Here is a 22438-nt window from a genome sequence, read left to right as displayed (position 1 = left end):
TGCCTCCCTGCTCCCTTTGCAAAGCACTTGGGAGACTCTTGTATATGGGGGGCTTGACCTGCAGGTCCTCGGGGTGGGCAGGGTGCAGCCTGGTGCACAGGCGGGGCGGGGATCAATATCTGTAAACTTGAAGATGTGTCAGGGACACCAGGCAGGATTCTTGTGGACAACAGTGTTTTAGAAGAACCATGATGTCTGCATGGCTGTTCATCCGAAGTAGTTATGAATTTCACCTAGTTCTCTAGGTAGGACCCTGTCCAGAGTGGGCCAAGCCCAAATGCCAAAGAGAACACAGGCTGTGTCCAACTATGAAAACATTTCAATGTCACAGAAAGGCTTTGGAGCCTGAATATGTGGTCCACATATTTCAAGCAATAACTGTTATAACAAAATTATAGGATGGCTGGTGTAGACCCATGGAAAACTCACTTTAAATGACGTACAGGGGCCACAAACTCAAATGTTTATGGGGCCGGACATGTAACATGAATGTATGAGTGGGTGCAGATGGGGCAATATGGAGTGGTGGAGCTTGTGGCTAACTGGAGAACACATGACCCAGCCAAAGGCATTCTGGGTAACAGCAACACTATGCCACCAACAAAGCACATCTGTGGACACATGCAGTCCATGGGATGTCAGCTTGCAACCACTCTGTAGCACAACTGTGGAACAGGGACAAAGGTCTTCAAATAGAAAATACAGTTGAAAGAAGTTTCCAATCTACCGTGAGGGGTTTTGATTGACATCACAGGGAGGCTGGCTTCCGCCACTGGCCTCTCTTGCCTCTGGACTGGAAATGGATGATGGAGTTTAATTCATATGCAGATTCTTTCTTGATGCTCCCCTCTAAAAGAGTCTGGAGGTGGAAGCAGCTTTGTCTTCCTGACAAGGTGCAGGGAGCCTGTGCATTAAGGGGGAGCCATGAGCAATGAAACGGGAAATAATCGATAATAGAAAGCACAGTGCGATCTACACGCTGTCCTGCTCCCTGGGAGCAGTTTGGACATTTATAGGTGTGGCTTGATGGGTCTGGCTGAACCCATCTTCTGTGGTCAGTGTCACTTTGCAGATGTTGCACAATGCAGCCCCCTGGAAGTTTTTCCGCCCCCCCCCCCCCCGGGCTTTCCAGGTCTCAGTGACCAAACTCGCTCCAGCCCCAGGTGTAGAGCAGGGGCGTGGGGGGTCAAGGACACCGAGACCCACTCCCCAAAGGACCACGTGGCTTATCTCCAGTCGCGCTGACTGTGCTCTCCCTGAGGCTCTGCTGGCAGAGACGAGAGCCAGGAAGAGCACGGGGACTGCACTTACATCTTCCCCACAAGGGTGGTTAGTTTCCTGTGGCGGCCGTAACCAAATACCACAGGCTGAGTGGCGTGAAACAGCAGCGGTGTACTGTCTCACAGTCCCGGAGGTCAGCGTGTCGGCAGGGTCATGCCTCCTACGGAGCTTCTGGGAGACGAGCCTTCCTGATTCCTCCAGCTTCTGGTGACTGCCAGTGGTCCTTGGCTTGTGGCCACAAACCCTGGTCTCTGCCTCCATCTCCTTCTGTGTGTCTGTGTCTTCTCCTTTTCTGTCTCTTATAGGGACACTTGTTATTAGAATGATAGCACCTTGAGATCCTTAATTACATCTACAAAGACCGTTTTCCCAAATATGGTCACATTTGCATGTTCTAGGGGTTAGAATCTAGAACATGTCTTTTGGGGGGACACTATTCAACCCACGACAGGCATTTTTGGTGTCCTTTTCAGCTCTTAAAATTCAAAACAGAAATGGATATTATGCTTGAGGCCAAAGTTTACTTTCCTTCCAGAGGCCAGCTCGTTGACGTGGCTATGCCTCCAGGAAAGATTCTGGAACCAGGAGGAATTCTGGAAGAACCGGGAAGGCCATCTATTTTTCTGGATAGCGTATTTGTGGAAGTAGACGTTCCATTCCAGAGTGGCCTCGGTAAACTGTGGCCACTGGCTCTCATCTGGATGTCAGAGATGCTGCATCCCAGAGGAAGGTGCAAGGGCAGGGCCTCTGCCTGCGGGAGCTGACAGCTTAGGGGACATCTCCTCCCTGCCCCCATGCACCACTAACTACCGTAAGCAGGGTCTTGCTTCTTAGCACTCTGGCCTGGGATCCTTCAGACAGATTATTAAATTCAACAGATGGGATGAGGAGCTAGAGCAAACCGAGGAATGTTGTGACTAAGTGTCTAGGATTTCACCTTGAATTGATATGCTCATTATTGCCATGGGTCACAGAGAAGCAAAACCAAAAAATTTTTTAAAAACTACATCGGGCTTCCCTGGTGGCGCAGTGGTTGAGAGTTCGCCTGCCGATACAGGGGACACGGGTTCGTGCCCCGGTCCGGGAGGATCCCACATGCCGTGGAGCAGCTGGGCCCGTGAGCCATGGCCACTGGGCCTGCGCGTCCGGAACCTGTGCTCCGCAACGGGAGAGGCCACAACAGTGAGAGGCCCGCGTACCGCAAAACAAACAAACAAACAAACAAAAAACTACATCTATGTTTGTTTGGTCTCTGTATCTAAAGCTTCATCATAGAAGACTCAGGGAGGGTCAGCGCTAATAAAATCTCTGCAAATCCTGCCATTCGAATCCTCATATAAAATATTTGGGATAAATATTCCAATAGTCATTGCATTCAGCTTAAGATGATTATGGAGAGATTTTAGGAATATTGTAAGAAATAAGGGGAAGTATAAGAAAAAGGAAAAGTATAATGTCATAGTCCCAGGGGCCTTACAAACACTGCAAGGAATAGAGGTCCTTGAGATCAAAGCCAAAGAGATTAACAGGTGTTTATGTTGAAGAAAGAATGACATCTCGGGAAATCCACAGATGGGAACCTCAGTTTGATCATGTTGCCTCTCTTTGGGGGCCATAAGCAAATTGGTTAACTGAGTCTCCCCTAAACATTGGCCCACCCCCACCCCCATAAGTAGCTGCACAGAAACTTCGAGAGGCCGCTGCCCCCTCCTCACACAATGGCCCGAGAAATGGGAGTCAGAGGACGTGGCTTGGGCCCCAGCCATGTCCTCGAGCTCTGTTTTCCTGGAGATGCCCGCCTGCCACGGGTGTGTGCAGGGGAGTAAATGAGGCAGTGTATGCGAAAATGAGCTGGAAATAGGAACCTTGTATTTCATTGTTAAAAAAGCAATCCTCACAAGGAAAAGAAGCACTGTAGAGGCTCTTTCCTACCAGCATGGGCTACACTCTTCAGCATGATCTTACTTCTGCCAGCTGAGTCCAGGGACATGCCGATGGTAAGCCTGGGAAGAAAAGAGCAGGTCCTGCGCTGTTCCAGAGCCCGGCCTCGGCGTCTGGGCTGGACGGTGGTTACACGTTTGACCCTGGCTTCATCCCTAGGGGGTGTGGGGCCTCATAGACGTTGTATTTCCACTTCCCACCCCCAGACAGACTGCTTACCCATGTGAAAATTAACTCAAATTTCATTCTGATTATAAAACGAATACCCCCTCCTTGTTGGAAATTCAGAAAATCAAGAAAAGAAAATGAAAACTACTTGTAATTTCATCAGTCTGATAAACGAGAGCTAGTATGTCGAGTCCTTCGCGCAAGCCTGCCACTGTTCGAAATCTTCACACGAACGCTCTAACCCTCACAGCAATCGATGGTGTAGGGACTGTGATTATCTTCCTGTTATAGTCGGGGAAACCGAGGCACAGGGAGTTAGTAACTTGTCCAAGATCACATAGTTGGGCATGTATATGTGTGTGTGTGTGTGTGTGTGTGTGTGTGTGCACGTGCACACTTTTTCATATTAGGATTACACGTTATGCAGTTGAGTCTTGTCTTTCCTTCATTTAACGTTGTGTCGTATGTATTCCCCGTCATATTACAAATTCTTATCAATCATCATGTTAGTGACTGCTTGGTATCCCATCACTTATATACCCTCTTCCCTATTATTAGACATGTAAGTCTCTCCTTCCTTTTCTCCTGAATTATAAGCAGGACTTCAGGGAATCTCTTTGCCTTGAGTCTTTCTTTGCATTACTCATAATTCCCATAGGAGTAACTCCTAGATATGAGATCGGTGTGTCAATGGGTATGAGCTGTGGATCCAGAAGGACCTCACCAATTCACCTTCCTCCCCACAGCGCGCCCCCTGCTCTCCCGAAGGCCCTGAGGGGAATCAGTGCAGTTTAGGTGCCCCTGGAGGCTTTGGAAGTGGGCTGCCCAGAGGTCCAGAGTTTGTAGCCCTGCATAGAAGATGGGCCTGCAGGCCCAGCTTTCAGAAATTACATAGCCATGTAGAGGTCTCTCCTAAGTGAGCATCATAGGAAATTCGTGGGCCCAGGGAAAACTAGGGTTAATGGGAAGAAGTATAAATGGCAGTAGAGTAACAAACAGTTTCACTGTGAGTACACACATGTTCTGGGGAACAGCAAAAATCAGCAACAATGTGACACTCCATTGAATGCACTTAACTTACTATTGGGTTTAAATAACTACATCACACACACACCCCCTTCCTTCCACCTATTATGAGTTTGGGGGATTATAACATAATTATGGCATTTTGGAAACCAAAAAACAAAACCAATGTTATCACTCTGCCAGGTGCCAATGTTGTCTGGGGACTAATTGCTTCTCCCAGTGAAAGCAGTGACAATTAAATTCGAGTTCTTCACAGGGGAGGGGAGAAGTTGCTCCGTGGACCCCGTGAAATCGTAGGCAAAAATCTTGCGTGTGTGCACGTGCGCGTGAGCACGCACACGCACGTGTGCATCTTCCTGTGGAGAAATCCCACTCCCTTAGTCAAGTTCTCAAAGGTGTCCTTGACCCCAGAAAGGTCCAGAACCTGGGCTGTAGGTCAGCCGCGGGGGCAGCCTCCTCCAAGGCGGGTGCAGGGCCGCCTAATCATTCCCCAGGACTCATGTCACCTTGTGCTTGCAGTGCTGGTGAAGGGCCAGGTCACCACCAAGTACTACCGGCTGCTGTCCAAGCTTGGCGGCTGGGTGTGGGTGCAGAGCTGCGCCACCGTCGTGCACAACAGCCGCTCGTCCCGGCCCCACTGCATCGTGAGTGTCAATTATGTCCTCACGTAAGTCAGACGCATTTGTTTCTCTCCTTGCTCTCTCCTTCTCCCCCGGCCCTCATCAGATCGCTCCCAGAAGCACCATCTCTCTCTCCCTCTGTCTTTCTGGAACTGTTCATTTGTCTCCTGTTTTGTTTTACTGAACAATCTGGTTGTCTGGGAAGGGCTGAAGGATTCCTGTATCAGCACTGAGGGTCGGGTGTGCCCCGAGGCTGAGGATGGGACCGGACGGCCCCGGGCGAGGGGGGTGAGTGGGCAGAGGGCGGGCGGGCGATGCCCCCCATCTTGAACAGGATGGAAAGGGGATGCACATCCTGGACCAGGAATACAAATTTATACTCTTTGGGGCCACAGACGTTTAGGTCGTCCTGCTGCTTCTGCCATTTGAGACAGGGGCTATCTCCCATTTCTTCCTTGTCTTCCTACGTAGCCTGTTGTAAATGATAGTGAATATTTAGCGCCTTTAAAACTCTAGAACGTTAAGTTCAGTCGCAGTTAAGACCAGTAGAAGCAACAGGACCTAAGTCTACCTGGGACCGTATGTTCCTCTCCGCCCAACGTGGCTATTACGTGTTAAATCACTTTGCACCCAGCCCCACCCTGAACAGGGTCCTCTCTAATGCAGTGAGGTTTTAGGCTCTCCGTGCTTTCACAGAGTGAGTGCCAGGTTCCTGGGGGTTTGGGGCGGGGTGAGAGGTAGGTGGTGTTTTTTTTTAGGGCTAGAGTGATTTTAGCAAAACTGTACGGGAGAAAGCATTTTAGTCCCTTAATGATTCTACCTGAGCAAACAGGCCCACGTGGGCTAGGGCTAGGGCTCTGGGCAACTTCCCCTCCTGAGAATCTGATGGTGCCGAGTTGGCTCTTTAGGGCAGGAATGGGCCCCTGGTGTGGAAGTGGACAAGGCTGGAAGCCAGGCTCCTGGACCGCCAAGGGTCCCCACTCACACCTCCCTGGTGCTAAACAGGGAAGCAGCTGGGCCACAGACACTTACACTGATCAGTAGCATTCCTGTCCTTTCCTTTGTGCCCTGACACCCTGCCTAGTGGCGAATGGTGTCTGCAGGAAACGTGCGTGGGGCTCACGCGGTGGGAGAGAGCCATACTGCGCTCCCTCTATTTCTGCTGAAGAACACTGACGTCACTCGGCATCTCCCGGGGGCTCTGAGCTCGAGGCTGTGGGGTGGCTTTTGTAACGAGGGTGGGCCATCCCTCGAACCCCAGCCCCATCCACTTAGTGGAAACGACACAGTGGAGCTTCTCGAATGAACTCGCCCTGGGGACAGTCCCGGAGCCCACCCTTCCTCACAGCCCATGGACATGACCTGTCTCGCTCTTTTGTTCCTCAGGGACATCGAATACAAGGAACTGCAGTTGTCCCTGGACCAGGTGTCCACGTCCAAGTCCCAGGACTCCTGGAGGACCGCCTTGTCTACCTCACAAGAAACTAGGAAATTAGCTAAACCCAAAAACACGAAGATGAAGACAAAGCTGAGAACAAACCCTTACCCCCCACAGGTAACACACACCACCTGCAGGGGCTCGGGGCACCTGGGCACCTCTGATCGCACTCAGGGGTCTCCCAGCCCGGGAGTTTCCCTGGGATGTCCCGCCCACAGGGTGGAGACGCGGCCTGGGGAAGGCAGGCAGAGCTAACATCCAGGGGGATGAGCCAGGTCTAGGAAACAGACTCCACTGGGGAGGCTGATCAGCTGCTAGAATCCATGTAAACGTGGCTCAGAACACTGGTGCCTCGTGTTTCCATAGCACTTGATTTTAATGGAAACCTTCCCTGTCTCTTAAAGTCTTTTGCAAGCTCTCAGAAGGCGCGAGTGGCTGCACGTATCTGGTGTGTTGTCACTTGGGGTGAGGAGATCTCTTTCCACCCAGAGGGTGGGTCCCTGGGGTGCTGTCTCCTGGGCACCTGTCCCCGGTGGGACCGCGTGCTGGTGGCCGGGGTGGGCCCAGCCCTGGGATGGGGCGGGCACTATACGACTGGAAGGCGGTTGGCCGCCGGCCCCTCGGTGAGCCCTTCATCCGTCTTCTTTGCTCGGCAGCAATACAGCTCGTTCCAAATGGACAAACTGGAATGCGGCCAGCTCGGAAGCTGGAGAGCCAGCCCCCCCGTCCACACCCCAGTTCCCCCAGAACAGCAGCTCCATTCAGAAGGCGGCGACCTTCTGTACGCCCCGTCCTACAGCCTGCCCTTCTCCTACCATTACGGACACTTCCCTCTGGACTCTCACGTCTTCAGCAGCAAAAAGCCAATGTTGCCGGCCAAGTTCGGGCAGCCCCAAGGATCCCCGTGCGAGGTGGCACGCTTTCTGCTGAGCACGCTGCCGGCCAGTGGCGAGTGCCAGTGGCACTATGCCAACCCCCTAGTGCCAGGCAGCCAGTCTCCAGCTAAAAGGCTTTCCGAGCCGCCGGTGAACCCTGCTCGGCACAGCCTCGTGCCAAACTACGAAGGTGGGTCATGTTTGCACGAGGGAAGGGGGCAGGGCTGTGCACAGCGCTGTCGGTGGGTGGCAGATGGAAAAAGAACCCTCACACTGTGGGCAAACTTTCCCTTTTTTTCTGCTTCTAAGTGGGAATGGCTGTGCTTTCCTGCCCTCACTGAGAGCGCTTCACGAGGGTGGCCGAAAGCTGGGCAACTGAGCCGGTGTGCCTCGTGGGCACCAGGGACAGTGTAAAGGGCAGAGGAAACTGGGTGTTCGGCCACCCTCCATAAAAATCCTGGCCCCGTTTGCTCCCCAAAAGGGAAGCAAACTGATTTTCCTATGTACTGAGAACCCCCAGCTATATTTATTTTATAAGATTACTTTCTACTCCACCCAGAAATGAACATGGAACACTATTGGTTTTCTTCCCATGCCAGTTTTCGAAGTGTGGGAAGCGGTGGTGGAAAATCACAGGCTCAGGGACGGAAACGGCACTCACCACCCCAGGGCAAATAGCACAAACCCTCCAGGACTCAGTTTCTTCATCTGTAAGACAGGAACATAGGCCATGTCAATTGCCTACCGCAGGGCTCGGCACACAGCCAGCTCCTCTTGGCGGCAGGCAAGCAGAGGTCCTCTGTGGGGGTGCCACCAGCTGCCGCGGGCCCAGCAGACTCCTGCCTGCTCCTTGGGACAATCCCAGGCAGAGGGTAGAAGGTGGGGATTGAGGGTTAGCTCAGCGGGGTGTGTTCCTGTTTCACCCAGACCTAACTACTGCTCAGACTGTAGATGAGGTTTGTGCAAATGTCCTGCGGGGACCACTAAATCCCAGAGAACAGTCACCTGCGTAAGGAGAGCTCCCTGGAGTCCCCCGCCCACCCTTCTCCCTTTGCAGGCAGCTGGGGCTCTCTGCTGCTCCTAGGGCTGCTTTGTGACCTCTTGCTCTGTGCTGTGACCCAGTCTTTACAAGCCTGTGAGATAAATTTGGTCTCCATAGACAAGAAGAGGGCTAGATCCCAGGAGAAATCTAACCTTCTTGGAGATTAACAGGACATGTTTCTCAAAAGTAGCCAGTTTCAAAAAGGACATACCAGCAGCCAGGGCAGTGCAGCTCTGCCTTTTGGCCTCAGGCAGTCCAGAGATTTGAACCCCCAGCACCCATCAGCGCATAGGATCCCTCAAATAACCAAGGAAGGGCCAAGGGGAAAAAACAAAGCAAAGGGTTTTCATAACAGCTGAAAATACTAGCCACTTGAGACTGAGTTGAAAAGATTATTTTTGTGTGTGTGCGGGAGTTGACCAATGAGATAACACAGTATTTGATTTTTAAATTGCTATTTTGAAAGTGAAAGAGCTTAATGACCACTTCATTTGTCAGTCACTTGGTAAAACACGGACCAAAGATGCCAACTGAGGGCAGTTTGTGATCGACTTCCTAGACTTTTTGATATTAAAGGAAGAGGAAGGATGTCTTAAGGTTTAAAAAAAAAAAAAAAAAAGACTTCCCTGGTGGTCCAGAGGTTCAGACTCCACGCTCCCAATGCAGGGGACCTGGGTTCGATCCGAGGTCAGGGAACTAGATCCTGCATGCCACAACTAAGACCCCGTGCAACCAAATAAGTAAATAAATAAATATTTTTAAAAAAAAGAGAGCTGGGGGGAGCCAATTGATTGCAGACGTCTAATTAGTGACGATGGTCATTACTTTAATTATGACTAAAGGGAGCAGGGTGATAAGCGCTCCACCCTCCCCACTGAGGTGAAAGCAAGAAAGCGCACGGCAGCCTGGGGTCACCTAACACTAGGGCCGAGGAAGCCTCTGGACCAACGCCGTCCAATATGGTAGCCACCAGCCCCGTTCGGCCAGTGCAATGAGATGTGCTCGGAGTGTCTGCACTGCATTTCAAAGACAGAAACAAAGAATACAATTTCTCCCCGATTTTTATATTAATTACACACTGAAATAATAGTCTAGCTATGCTGCATTAAATTAAGTATCTTACTAACACTAACTCCATCTGTCTCTCTTCACTTTTTCCTGTGGCTGCTAGAACACTGCAACTGGCATCCTGTGATTGGACCTCGCGGGCCCGGCACGCACGCGGGAAGGGGCGAGGGCGGCTCCGGGGCTCGAGCGCGCGGGCGGCAGGGGTGGCCCAGGGGTGGTGGCGGCCCCAGGGCCCCCCGGCTTGGTGTCGCTCTGGGCATGTCCCCCTCCTCCCCCGCGCGGGCGTCTAACGTGTCGCCTGTCCCCGCAGCGCCCGCCGCCGCCGCCGCCGCGCGCAGGTTCGGCGAGGATACCGCGCCACCGCTGCCGAGCTTCCCGAGCTGCGGGCACTACCGCGAGGAGCCGGCGCTGGGCCCGGCCAAGGCCGCCCGCCAGGCCGCCCGCGACGGGGCGCGGCTGGCGCTGGCCCGCGCGGCCCCCGAGTGCTGCGCGCCGCCGGCCCCCGAGCCGCCGGGCACGCCGGCGCAGCTGCCCTTCGTGCTGCTCAACTACCACCGCGTGCTGGCCCGCCGCGGGCCGCTGGGGGGCGCTGCGCCCGCCGCCCCCGCCCTCGCCGGCGGCCCCGGCGCCCCCGATGCGGGGGCCGGCGCGCTGCGACCCCGGGCCCCCGACCCCGCCGCCGCCGCCTCGCCGCCCGGCGCGCCCCTGCCGCACTACCTGGGCGCCTCGGTCATCATTACCAACGGCAGGTGACCCGCCCGGGCCGGACCGCGGAGTCGTGGGGCCGCCCCGCCTCGCGCGGGGCTGCCCGCGGGGAGAAGCCATAGGCCAGCCTCTTTGGCTCCCATTTTACCAAGTCCAGCCGAGTCAAGAGGGACGAGATGTATATGCACGATTTAAATTAATTTATACAGAGACAACTATTTTACTAGAACTCCACCGCCGACTTTTGGATTTTTACCGTAGATGCCATAACCGTCCGTGTAGAGGACAGAGACACGGCGACGTTGGGGAGACGTGACCGCCCGACCTTTGTTCCGCAAGAGCCGGGTTTTCTGAAAGGGCGTAGCTGAGCGTCCCCGACCGCCCACGTGTGGCCTCAACTACTCCGTCTTTGGGGGGACTTGGTTTCCTCACCTTGAAATCAGGCTTGCGCGCCTTGCGTGTCCCCGATGTTCAGTAACAGTCCCTCTGGGGGCTTGGAGGAGGTCCGCTCCTCAGATGCCCTCCACTTTGCGGAGGAAACCCCACCCTGATGCAGTCAGGGGTGCCGGTGGGTGGCCGACCTGGAAGCTTCCTGTATCCAGAGCCCTTTTAGATTAAGTCAAGGCAGAATGTGATGATTTAAGTCCCATGAACGGACAACTCCGTTGTCTTTAAAAGTCATTCATGAGTCTAATTAAAAGCTGTTGTTTTAATTTAACCCTTTCCTTAATACAAACATCAAGCCCAGACAAGGGGGTGAACGTGGGTGCGCTTCACGAGTACGTTCACAAGCTCTTATTCCCTCCTACCCCATGAACTCTTGAGAACAGCACCTTCAGAAATATATGGAATAGGCATTAAATGCAAATATATATATATAGCCAGATATTTTATAAGAATGACATGTGGATGATTTCGGTGCCCAGTGGATTGGCTACCCCTGTCAAGTTTGATGACAAGGCAAAATCCCTCTGGCCCACACAGACCTGTAATTCCCTAGGCTCGTGTTTGTTACAAGTAGTGCTAATAAAGTTAGTTACATTGCATGTGCAATATGGAAGATTGTCAATGGACTGCGCCTTGTGGAAGAAAACATGCTAAAGGGATGTAATGAAAATGATGTACATGTTGTCTTCAGCATTTTCTGCATTTTATACAGAGCAAGAAAACTCCATATGAACATGTCATGTGTATAACAGGTAAACAGAAATCTTTTTATAAAGAACCAGCAGGGACTTCCCTGGTGGTGCAGTGGCTAAGACTCCGTGCTCCCAATGCAGGGGGCCCGGGGTTCAATCCCTGGACAGGGAACTAGATCCCACATGCCACAACTAAGGAGCCCACATGCAGCAACTAAGACCCGGCACAACCAAATAAATAAATGTTTTTTTAAAAAAAGCACCAGCAGTGTTTTTAAAATAAAGTTCCATTAATTTTTGTGTTATTTTTATACTTTTGCTTCAAGATTTCACCATTTAAAAATTCTATCATGGTTCTGCAGTGGATCAATGCGTTGAACCACCCTTTTTTCAATCTGCTTCACACGATAAGTGCTCCCTCATTTTGCTGCTTTTTCAAAAATGGTTTACTTTTAGGAAACTATGTCCACCTTTCTGAGTGGAAAGGTTGTTCACAAATGTCTTTAACTCACTGTTCTAGAATCAAAGTGCACCTACGTCAACTGTTCTTAAAATGTGAAAGGACCTGTTGCCCACCCAGCGTCACTATGAGGACCTGCCTCATTCCGTAGGTGTCAGTTGCCTTATGGTACAATTTGCAAATTTAGGAACATGTGTCTTGCAGTGAAGAGACAGGTTCAGAAGAATTATAGGCATACACCCCTACACAGCACTTAGCCATACCTCATGAGCAGCTTGTTGTGAGTGTGAGCACACATAAAATAAGCCTGGGGTATTATTTTTGTGCTGTCGAGACCCGTAATTAAACCATGATTCCAGGAAGGTGCAGGTTTGATGAGCAGGAGATTCACCTGACATTTTTCAATAAAGTACTGTAAAATGCTTTTGTGTCTACCTTGTCATTAACCATTGGGGGCTGTATAAATAAATACAAACCACGAAGGCGTTCGGAGCAGTTTAAGATCAAAGGTTACTGTTAGGAAAGAAGAGCGTTATAGATTTATAAATGAGAACATAAACAGGCTTAATGATGAGTGTATATGTACTTGAAAAATAAAATGTGTACTAGGAAAAACTTCCTTGCCTAAACAAACATCACAGTTTTCATAGCCTAGAACATGAAGGAAGATTCCTCTGCAAGCTGGCTTCCAGGCGGCCAGCAGCTCGGAGAAAAGTTAACAGAGCAGTTACTATGGCAACCTGATATGATTACCTCCATCTTTTAGTCTGCACATTTAAGCTGGGGATATCGTTTCCTGACTTCTGTGAGGCTCTGGAAGAGGAAGAGGAAGCATTTTAATAAATATGCATCTCTTTCACAAAAAAAGAAGAAAAAAATTGTAGTGGGTCCTAACATGTTGACAAAAATGCCAGATGAAATGGATTTGAGAAATCAGCCCAGTTCAAGACTGACTCGGCCCTCCCTCCACTGGGCCTCCCAGAGAAAGGAATTCCTTTATGTTCATTGAAGCCCTTTCTAGAAAAGCCATTCCACTCATACCTTTGTAGAGAAGTGAACAGGGTGTGAAGGGCTGCTCGGAGGAAATCTGCAAGAGCCTGTATTTTCTGCTCCCTTACCCCGACCCCTTTTGTCACTTTAAAGTCCGATGGGCCAGGCCTTCCTCCTTTGGATCCTAAGGGTGGGGGAGGTGTAATCCTTCAACGAATCCTGTTTCGAGTCTACTGTAATTTATTGTAACTGTGAGACAGTTAAGGTAGACTTTGGGGGCTGGTACAGATGAAAGAACACTTTAAAATAAATTCCATAAAATTACAGTAGCTTAAAATCTTAGTGAATAGTAGCCCTTGGGTTATCTTAGGTGCGTTACTCAAGCTCTTCCTAAACTTAAGTATGATAAATACGGTTAAAATCTTGGGGAAAAACTGTCGACACAAAAGTCAAGTAGTTTCCACAAAAGAGAACAATTCGACAACAACACAATCTGTTCTTATATTAAATTTGTTGTTATACTCAATTCATTTTCAAATTAAAAACTGACATTAGTAAATTTATTTCTCACCTCAGTTTTGTTTTCTTTTTTTAACTTTTCAGTTTGCTGACTTTCATTCTTTGGAGTAATATGATCTCTCTTTTGTATGATACATAATACATTTTTCAAAAATACATTTAAAAAGCCACCAGCTTCTTAATACTTAGAAATACATACATATTCCTATGTTAAACTATTTTTTTAAATGTTTAAATATGAATAAAAACACTGTAACCAAAAGTAGTTGCTTATTTTTACAAATGAAATGTGGTAAAAATAACAATGAGCCTGAACTATATAGAAAGTCTTAAAGTTTATTTTGATAGACTTGCTTTTTACAGGAATTGGTTTAAATTAATTCCTTTTCAGAGATGATTCTTTGAAAAGCTAAAAATGCAGAGGTTTCACACTGTCTTTTATTTCAAATACGCATAGTAGTTACCCAGGAATACCGACTCTCCATTCTTTGTCTGTTACGAGCAAACAGATCTATGGACTGTAAGCCTAAAATGTCTCCTTTATGCACTCTGAAACGGTTGGGTGAGTCTGCTTCTCTCCTGGCTCCCAGACTCTCGGGTGAGAGGCGGCCATGCAGCCCCCCTGTGTGTGTAGGGGTAGGGGTGCGGTTGCATGCTGCGCGGGTCTGGGCCTGCGCACCCACCCACAGCAGTCAGGGGGCTGCAGCAGCGAGCCCCACACCGGACACAAATCCTTTCGGCTTTGCCTCCACGCTGTAAACGCTGCCGGGATGAACAGTGCGGAGGAGCACTGCTGAGGGGGGTGTGTGTGCGTGCGCGCGCGCGTGCCCGGGAAGCCCAGGTATTGCTGGGTCCTATTTTAGGGGGCACTTCCTCAAGAGTTCTTCTGAAATTCGCTACCAGCCCAGAAGGGATGACATCTTGCCCTTTACATAACCTGGTAGAGATGCGCAGCCTCCGAACTGGGGCACAATTCAATATCCTAAGAGCACACGCCAATCCTGAGTTTAGGTGCCGTGTTTTAAAGATTAAGAAGAAAATGCAAAGTTCCCGTTAAGACTTTAAAGCTCCTTGAGGTCATCGATTGCCGGGTGCATAAACGGCCCAAATTGATGAGTGCAGTACAGCAAGTTTCCCTAATGCTAACAGCTGTAAGGGAAATGCCTTTATTCAGCTGTTCTATATGAAGCAGAATTTCAAAAGTCTTTGGTTCCTCTGAGGCAAAATCAGGTTTATGAAAAACGCAGCATCTGCTCCAAGTCTATGTTGTCTCCCTCAAGACAACTGGGTGTCGGCACAAGTAAGAACAGTCTTAAAAGCACAGAGGCAAAGTGATATGCCCGGAACATCTCCATCTGCTTTGACATGGCCACACTTCATTAGTTTTAATTTACCAAAAGGAAATTAAATGATAACATTTTTTTTTCCCCAAAGCAGACTGTCTAGAATAGGACTTCAGCTTAAAACAAATCATAGCATGTTTCTCATTAAATAACCCCCCAAAGAAATTCAAAAAGTAATGATGGCAGCTCTGAGAGATGACTTGCCTTATATTACAGAGTTTGAGAAATGAAACTTGCAACATTAGCCTGAGATCTTTCTTCTTGATGATATTTTGCAGATGCCCTCTCAAGGGTGAGACCATTTTGTAATTTTGGGGTGCTGTGGACTTTAAACTTTTATGTAGACTTGGGCATTTAGGAGAGAGTGGGTTTTTTTGTTTTTGTTTTTTTTAAAAGAATAATTCTAATTGAAGCCTTATTTGCAAAAATTACTTCTGAAGTTCTTTTCAAGTTACATTTCCAAAACACACATATTGGGTTAGTGGACTTAACTAAACGTGTTATTTGTTTCCTTCCTATGTGGCTGCCTGTGCCTGGCTACAGGTAGGCAGATTTTATACTGAAACCCACAAGCTTCTGGAGTTAGCCTGACTGGGTAAAGCTGGATGAAGAGGGTGCTAGTTCACAATAAGGGGATTTTGTTCAAAGCTGAGAGCCTCATCAAGTTTTCTTGCCACTAATTTCAGTTGGGAATGGCAGGAAGAGAGAAAAGTGGACAAAAATTGGCCTTTTCAGGCTGCAAAGTAATGTGTATGATTCTCAAGTTCAACAGAGATAGGAGTTACATGGAAAAAGCATGGAATACATCTGGAAATAGCAAATGTATATCAAAAGGCTTCCTTTCTTTTGTTCTTCCATGCAGACTCTTAGGGCATCATATTTGGAACATCTTCTTTTAAAGTTTCTCTCTCTCTCTCTCTCTCTCTCACACACACCCATCCTCTTAACTGATGGCATTCAGTAGCAATAACATTTTCTTTTTTGGCAATATGAAAAGGGGGCAAAAAAATGTGACTTACAAATAAAATGCCACATACTTCTATAGTGTGTGCACTGCACAGTTCCGCAGGATTTCGAAGCGAGCCTGAAGCTGGCTTACAAGCGCCACATCCTCCTTTGCGTGTGGAATGAGAGACTTCAAACCCAGCCGTTAGGCCCAAATCATCCACCTCGCATCCGCGCAACTGCCTGATCAACGCTTTCAGGACCCTGAACTTGATCCCATCACTTCAGAATATGCAGTAAATTTAAACTTATGAAAGGAGAGCTCATTAGTTAATGTCAAAGTAATTAACTGATTTCCTCTACAAGGTCATTGCAAGCATACCAGCCTCTGTTCCGTTTAGACATTGTTATTGGACCACAAACCACAGGATGAGAGTAACACTAGAAATCTACCTTCTCTTTTCTTCACTAACAAAAAAATAAGATGATAACTAAGTGCCAATATATGTTCCTGTAGGAAAACACCTCCCTGGATGCTTGTAAACAGGGTTACCCTACCTCTAACTCACCAATGGTCTGGGCCCGAAAACCTTTTTAAAATCTGTTTTTAATAGTCTAGGGGTAGAGACCTCCACTACTGGGAAAACATTTGAATTATGCCATTGCTGTTTCCATGTAAAAACTACCCCCTTCCCCAATTAAGATGCATCCAATTCCAAGAGGGGAGAAGAATTTCACACCCTATGCCAGGGCTTATACCTGAATTAAATCTTCCACTTGTCAACCCTCCACCCCCAGCATCTTCAAACACCAAATAAAATGACAACAGAACAAAATTAAAGAATTAACAGGTTAAGTGGAGGGAGAAAACATTTGCCTACAACTCCGAACTCGTTTTCCAGATCATGGGCTAGGAAAGGCGGCAGAAATCGACGTGCAATGCTCCTGCGGCGGTTCTGCCCTTCCGCCCGTCCCAGCTCATCCCAGCTGTGGCCCGGGGCCCAGCAGACGCTCCAGACAGGACTACGGCTGTTTGGGGATTATGAGGTTTCCCAGCATGTCGAAGGAGTTGCCGTCTGGATGCACAGTCACCACTTCGCCGTTCTCCTGGTGAACGAGAAGGAACCCGGAATCGTCGAGGCCGACTATCCAGACCTTTGGTCCCTCAGCACTTCCCAGGCGGACCTGCTGAGCACTGAAAGTGAAGGACAGCCCCCAGTCACCAGGGAAATGCAATGCTGCTGCTTGAGACAATTAGTTCAGCAATTATCCATTAGGCGAAAGGATTCGGGGTGGGCTGGGATGGATATAGTTAAAATGAATCTGAGCCCGAGCTCTGACTTCCACTGGTCTCCCCTGAATTGTCCTGAAAACTACCCGCATAACCAGGGCAAAGGAAAGTCCACTAGGGAGTTAGGAATTGCTTCCCTTATAAACGACGTCACTCCTCATTCTGATCATCTGGAATGATTATTTGCACCACTTTCTCACCCTCTAGCTACTTTAATTTTTATTTATTTATTGCTGCATTGGGTCTTTGTTGCTGTACACAGGCTTTCTCAGGTTGTGGCGAGCGGGGGCTACTCTTTGTTGCGGCGCGCAGGCTTCTCATTGCTGTGGCTTCTCTTGTTGCGGAGCACAGGCTCTAGGCGCGCGGGCTTCAGTAGTTGTGGCACACGGGCTCAGTAGTTGTGGCTTGCGGGCTCTAGAGTGCAGGCTCAGTAGTTGTGGCACACGGGCTTAGCTGCTCCGCGGCATGTGGGATCTTCCCAGACCAGGGCTCGAACCCACGTCCCCTGCATTGGCAGGTGGATTCTTAACCACTGTGCCACCAGGGAAGTCCCTCTAGCTACTTTAAAGAAACACTGTGCAACCCTCTAGGTTTTTCGGCTGAGACTGGCCGCTTTCTGGCTGTATTCAAAACTCTTTATCAAGTTGGGTAGCATCAATTATAAGTTAAACTCATTCTAATTTTACTTCTTTAGAACAGTTTCCAAATGCAACTGTTGAGTTACATCCTTGTTAACAGTTTTAAAAGTACGGACTCTGTACCTCCCCAATTTTTATTTTGAAGAATTTCAAACCTACAGAAAAGGTGAAAAATAGTACAATGAACCTCATATTCCCCCTTCACTTATATTCACACCAACTGGTAACATTTCCCATGTTTGCTCTCTTTACACACACACACACCTACAGTTTTGTGGGGGTGGTTTTTGCTGATATTTACAAATAAGTTGCAGGCATTGTGACACTTTATACTTAAATACTTCAGCATGTATCTCCAAAGAATAAGAAGTATCTCCTACAAAACCAGAATATCATTATCACTCTCAAGAAATTTGATCTTGGGCTTCCCTGGTGGCGCAGTGGTTGAGGGTCCGCCTGCCGATGCAGGGGACGCGGGTTCGTGCCCCGGTCCGGGAAGATCTCACATGCCACGGAGCGGCTGGGCCCGTGAGCCACGGCCTCTGAGCCTGCACATCCGGAGCCTGTGCTCCGCAACGGGAGAGGCCACAACAGTGAGAGGCCCGCGTACCGCAAAAAAAAAAAAAAAAGAAAGAAAAAGAAATTTGATCTTGATATAATAACATTATTTAATATACACTGCCTGTTCAAATGTCCCCATCGTCTCATTAATATTCTTTGTGGCTATTTCCTCCCTTCCAGGATCTGATTATGAATCACATATTGCATTTCACTGTCATGCCTCCTTAGTCTTCTTTAATCACAAAACTCCCACCTTCTCTGTGTTTTTAAGACACTGCCATTGTTGAAGGGTAGAGGCCTATTGGTATACATCAGTGCTTCTCAAATTGAAGTGCCTGAGAATCCCCTGGAGCCTTTGTTAAAACACAATGCTGGGCCCCAGCCTCAGAGTTTCTGATTTAGGAAGTCCAGGGTGGAAGTCAAGAATCTGCGTTTCTAACAAGTTCCCAGGTAAGGCTGCCACTGCTGCTGGGAGATCTCACTTTGAAGATGACTGTTATCAAGAATGTCCCACATTTTAGATTTGCCTGTTTCCTCACAATTAGATTCAGCTTAAACATGCTGGGCAGGAAAATCTCCAGTGATGTTGTGTCTTTCCCAGGGCATCCCACCAGGAGGCACAGGATGCCCGTTTGTCCCAATGACTGGAGATGCTAACTTGCTCAAGGTGGTATCCACCAGGTTTATCCATCAGTAAAGTAAAAGATAATGATCTAGACCAGTGTTGAGTTTCTCGTTTTAAGATATTAAACTACTGATTTAATAAAGGAATTTTAAAAGAATGAAGACAAGTCAGCACTGACCTGTGTAGCCAATATTTATAATAGAGAGGAAGAACGCCATTGGGCCCTTCGTCCTGAAATGTGTCGATCAGCTTCTCCAGCACAGTCACACTTCTGGCGATGAGATAATCAGCTCTTAAGGGCTTTAGTTCGGCCCCGTGTTGCTTATTGTATTCTGTGATGAGATCGTTGATGCATATGGTAGGGTTGCTGTTAGTCACGTTAAATCCACAGCCTGGACAAAAACAAACAATTGAAAACACGAGTAGCTCAACCTACTGACGACATCACACGTTTCTCTGAACCACCTGGAAAAAGTTACAGTTTTTACTGTCAACTTCCTGCTTCCTTGTCCTCATTTTGAGTTTATTGTCTCTGGCCACTTAGAGAAAGACTTACGTCTTTAAGCCCATCTTCCTTTCTCACCCTTCCCTCACTATCCCCATCAAACCAGAACCATTCCAGATTACAAATTAGTTGGGGAAAAAAAGCAAGCCAGATTTGATTCAATTAAGCAGAAGCTACGAATGGGACAAAACAGAGTTGCTTCTGAAACGACCACCTCCTGTGGTCTAGCCAAGAACTGGAGCTCTGCACTGAGCCGGATGTAAAACAAAATCTCTTGTTTCTTTTTCTATTTAAATAATGGAACACATGCTTACATATCAAGAATTTTATTCAGGTCTTAAGAAGTAAACTCTGGATTCAGAGATTTCCAACCTTGGTCATGACTTAACCCTAAAACACATCTTTTAATGCTTTATCCTTGGAAGTCTTTGGTGCTAGGGTTACACTGTTGGCAAAAGGCCAACCCATGTTCAGTGGCTCTTTCACAAGCCCCTAAACCAAGGCTTCAGGAGAGTGAGTTTCTGGCTTATCTCTGCTGTTACTTAACACCACTGTTCTCTGCAGGAGAGGGGAGACTTTAGAAAAGCCGAATCTTGGTTTTCAGCAGGGCCCTGAACCAACCTCAAAGAGGTCTTCAATAAGGAATAAAATACTGCAAGAACTAGGCAGGAAGACTATCGTTTTTTTCAGGGCCTCTGGGAAAAAAATTCCCAAAATACTTGCCTCAGATAGAACAACGATATTTACAATAACTACTTTTTGGTAAATGTTCTGCGCCACTTTCAGTGTTAAGGGAAGGACTGACTGGCCTCAGATTATTATTTTTTTAAATATACTGGCTATTAAAATACAAAGCAACGTGAAAAACAAGTAACTAGAGTAACAGGGGCAGAATCTGCAGTTGTTCATTTGTTCTCTCATTGGACAACATACACAATAGCTGAAGCACCTGTGGCATATAAAGCATTCAATTGAGTGTATATAGCACTGAAAAAGCTCCCCTGTATTCAGAAATCCAAAGTGCTGGGAAATACATGAACTACTGTTAACTTAGGCTGCGTCTTTCTAAAGACCAGCAAGCACCCCTGACGGTGACCTTGAATCTTTCCCCAAAAATGCCCCCTGTCCCCCTCCCCCACGTCCCAACGCCTTAAGAAAGCTATGGATTCTCCCCGCAGGAAAATGTTTCATTCCCCCCACACTGACAAAACTCCCTAGCTCCCTGAAGGAAACCCAGCACTGGGCCTCCTCAATATCTGTGGGCCCTATTAGGAATCTCTGCACCTAGCCCAGTTACTCATTTACAGATGGCAAACGGAGCTTGGAGGGTATGAAGAAGCTTGCCTAGAATAGTATTGCCTGTTGGTAGCAGAGCTGGAAGCATACACCTTGTATTCTTTGGCTGGCGCTTCTAACACACAATCACATGTTTTCTCTCCATCACTGATTTCTGAACACCAATCAAGCTCTCCTGGGCATTAGGGAGAAGCTGATGCTTGGATGACCACGTGCCGAGGAACTTCTGAAGCCACTTCAGATCCATCTCCTTGCCTGATACGGACGTGCTGATGGGAAACAGGGATTCTTTACCCCACCCTGACCAGCCTGGGGTTTCTTCTGAGGTCAAAAAGAAGGCAACTTTTCCAGGGACTGGGAAGGTCAAGAAAGGGCTTCCCTGGTGGCGCAGTGGTTGAGAGTCCGCCTGCCGATGCAGGGGACACGGGTTTGTGCCCCGGTCCGGGAGGATCCCACATGCCGCGGAGCGGCTGGGCCCGTGAGCCATGGCCGCTGAGCCTGCGCATCCGGAGCCTGTGCTCCACAGCTGGAGAGGCCACAGCAGTGAGAGGCCCGCGTACCGCAAAAAAAAAAAAAAAAAAAAAAAAAGAATACAAGAAAGACTGCCAGGACACCCATCCTTGAAATTAGCTTTCTTTTCTTATTACCAAATAATACAGTAAATGTTTACTTTCACTGTTTCTAATTCATTGAGAAGCAGGAGTGTGGAGAGGTATAAGAAAACGCCTGTTTGATGAGATGCCAATTCGGTGGTTTCCATGGCCATAGATAGGAACACTAAACCCTTTGAAGGGCTTTCTACCAATCTAGCCTGTTGTGCACACATATTGTGTTCTATAACTCAAGACTCAAAGAAAAAGTAATCCCATATGATAATCCACTCCCCCCAATACAGCCATGTGTGAACCACTTTTATTTTTATTAATCTAAAAATTCTGGGGGAAGGCTTTAAAAACTTACCAATAAGTATATGAAATGTTTCTCCCATAAGTGTTGAGTTAACCAGAACTCCACCAAGCTTCATGAGGTCACTGTAATAAATATCGTTGGGCCACTTCACTCGTAAGTTGATATCCTAAAGGAAAATCTACATATTAATCAAGCAGTCAGAAGACACAAAGGGACCAGAAGAGGTCATCCAGCTAAAATAAAACAAAAGAAAAAAGATGACCAGAATACTCTTGAAACAAATGGAACAGGGAGTCTCATCCTCTCTTCTTTTTGAGACAGCTAATCACTGCTTTGGAACAAGCCAGTATTAAAGTACCTGGTGGGGCTAGAGGGAAGGAGACCTAAAGAACACACTCAACAGGAACCCCAGCATTCTCCCCACCCCCATCACTGTTCATCAACAAAAACACTCTCCGAAGACGCCTACCTTGGGAGTTAAGTTCATTATCCCAATATCAACAACCACACCACAGAGTACCACTGTGTGCTGGGGACAGGGGGCAGGGAGAGAATAATACTCTCAGGGCTCTTTTCCCTTAAGGAGCTTCTGCTCAAGAGAGACGAATGGCCCTGAATTAACCAACGTCCTAAAAGTCAGGGAGCAATGTGCCAGCAGAATGCTATGGAGACACAGAGGAGCACCTCGTTTTACTGAGTTATTAGAGAAGGTCTCCATGAACTGCCACCAGTCAACTCGGGAAAGAGAAATAGACTTGTCCAGTGGCCTGCTGCCTCTCCATCCTGAAGGATGTGGCCTGGGCAACCCTGCCTGTGCCTGGTCTCAGTGGAACGGGCCAAGGGTGGACACTGCCTTGAACTGGGCCACCCAGACCCCCACCTCCTGCCATGACTGTGAAGTTGGGGCACACAGACTGGGTGAGACCCAGTGGGCACCAGAACTGCCAGGGCTCCTGGGTCTGGGACTGGCAGGCAGGTGTGGGTAGAAGGAAGCCCATCTGGACACATGAGGCTGGAAGAGAGACACTCAGCAAAATAAAACCAAGAGACCAG

The 22438-nt window shown here is 48.3% G+C and overlaps 2 protein-coding genes across 4 annotated transcripts in view; one reads left to right on the top strand and one right to left on the bottom strand.

The window, feature by feature from the left end:
• The window catches only part of SIM2 (SIM bHLH transcription factor 2), a gene marked incomplete at both ends in the record, with an annotated part of 44987 nt that extends 34775 nt beyond the window's left edge, over positions 1 to 10212 (top strand). Inside the window, 4 exons of the mRNA XM_082839165.1 lie at positions 4936 to 5083; positions 6423 to 6591; positions 7131 to 7539; positions 9770 to 10212. Coding sequence (XP_082695291.1) covers positions 4936 to 5083; positions 6423 to 6591; positions 7131 to 7539; positions 9770 to 10212 — 1169 coding nt within the window. The remainder of the gene's footprint in view (positions 1 to 4935; positions 5084 to 6422; positions 6592 to 7130; positions 7540 to 9769) is intronic.
• A 3473-nt stretch (positions 10213 to 13685) lies between these two features.
• Positions 13686 to 22438, bottom strand: part of HLCS (holocarboxylase synthetase) — a 196701-nt gene continuing 187948 nt past the window's right edge. For 2 of the 3 annotated variants that reach the window (XM_082840106.1, XM_082840108.1), the window contains exons 9-11: positions 21437 to 21551; positions 18854 to 19067; positions 13686 to 16755 (exon numbers count right to left, since the gene is read on the bottom strand). In XM_082840106.1, coding sequence (XP_082696232.1) covers positions 16584 to 16755; positions 18854 to 19067; positions 21437 to 21551 — 501 coding nt within the window. In that variant the 3' untranslated portion in view covers positions 13686 to 16583. Of the gene's footprint in view, positions 16756 to 17477; positions 17645 to 18853; positions 19068 to 21436; positions 21552 to 22438 lie in introns of those variants that run through there. The other variant, XM_082840107.1, reaches the window with a different exon arrangement.

Source organism: Leucopleurus acutus, assembly GCF_964270905.1.
Source record: "Leucopleurus acutus genome assembly, chromosome: 5".
In the NCBI taxonomy this organism is placed as follows: Eukaryota; Metazoa; Chordata; class Mammalia; order Artiodactyla; family Delphinidae; genus Leucopleurus; species Leucopleurus acutus.
Note: the sequence above shows the minus strand (reverse complement) of the source record. Positions and strands in the feature narration are given on the sequence as shown.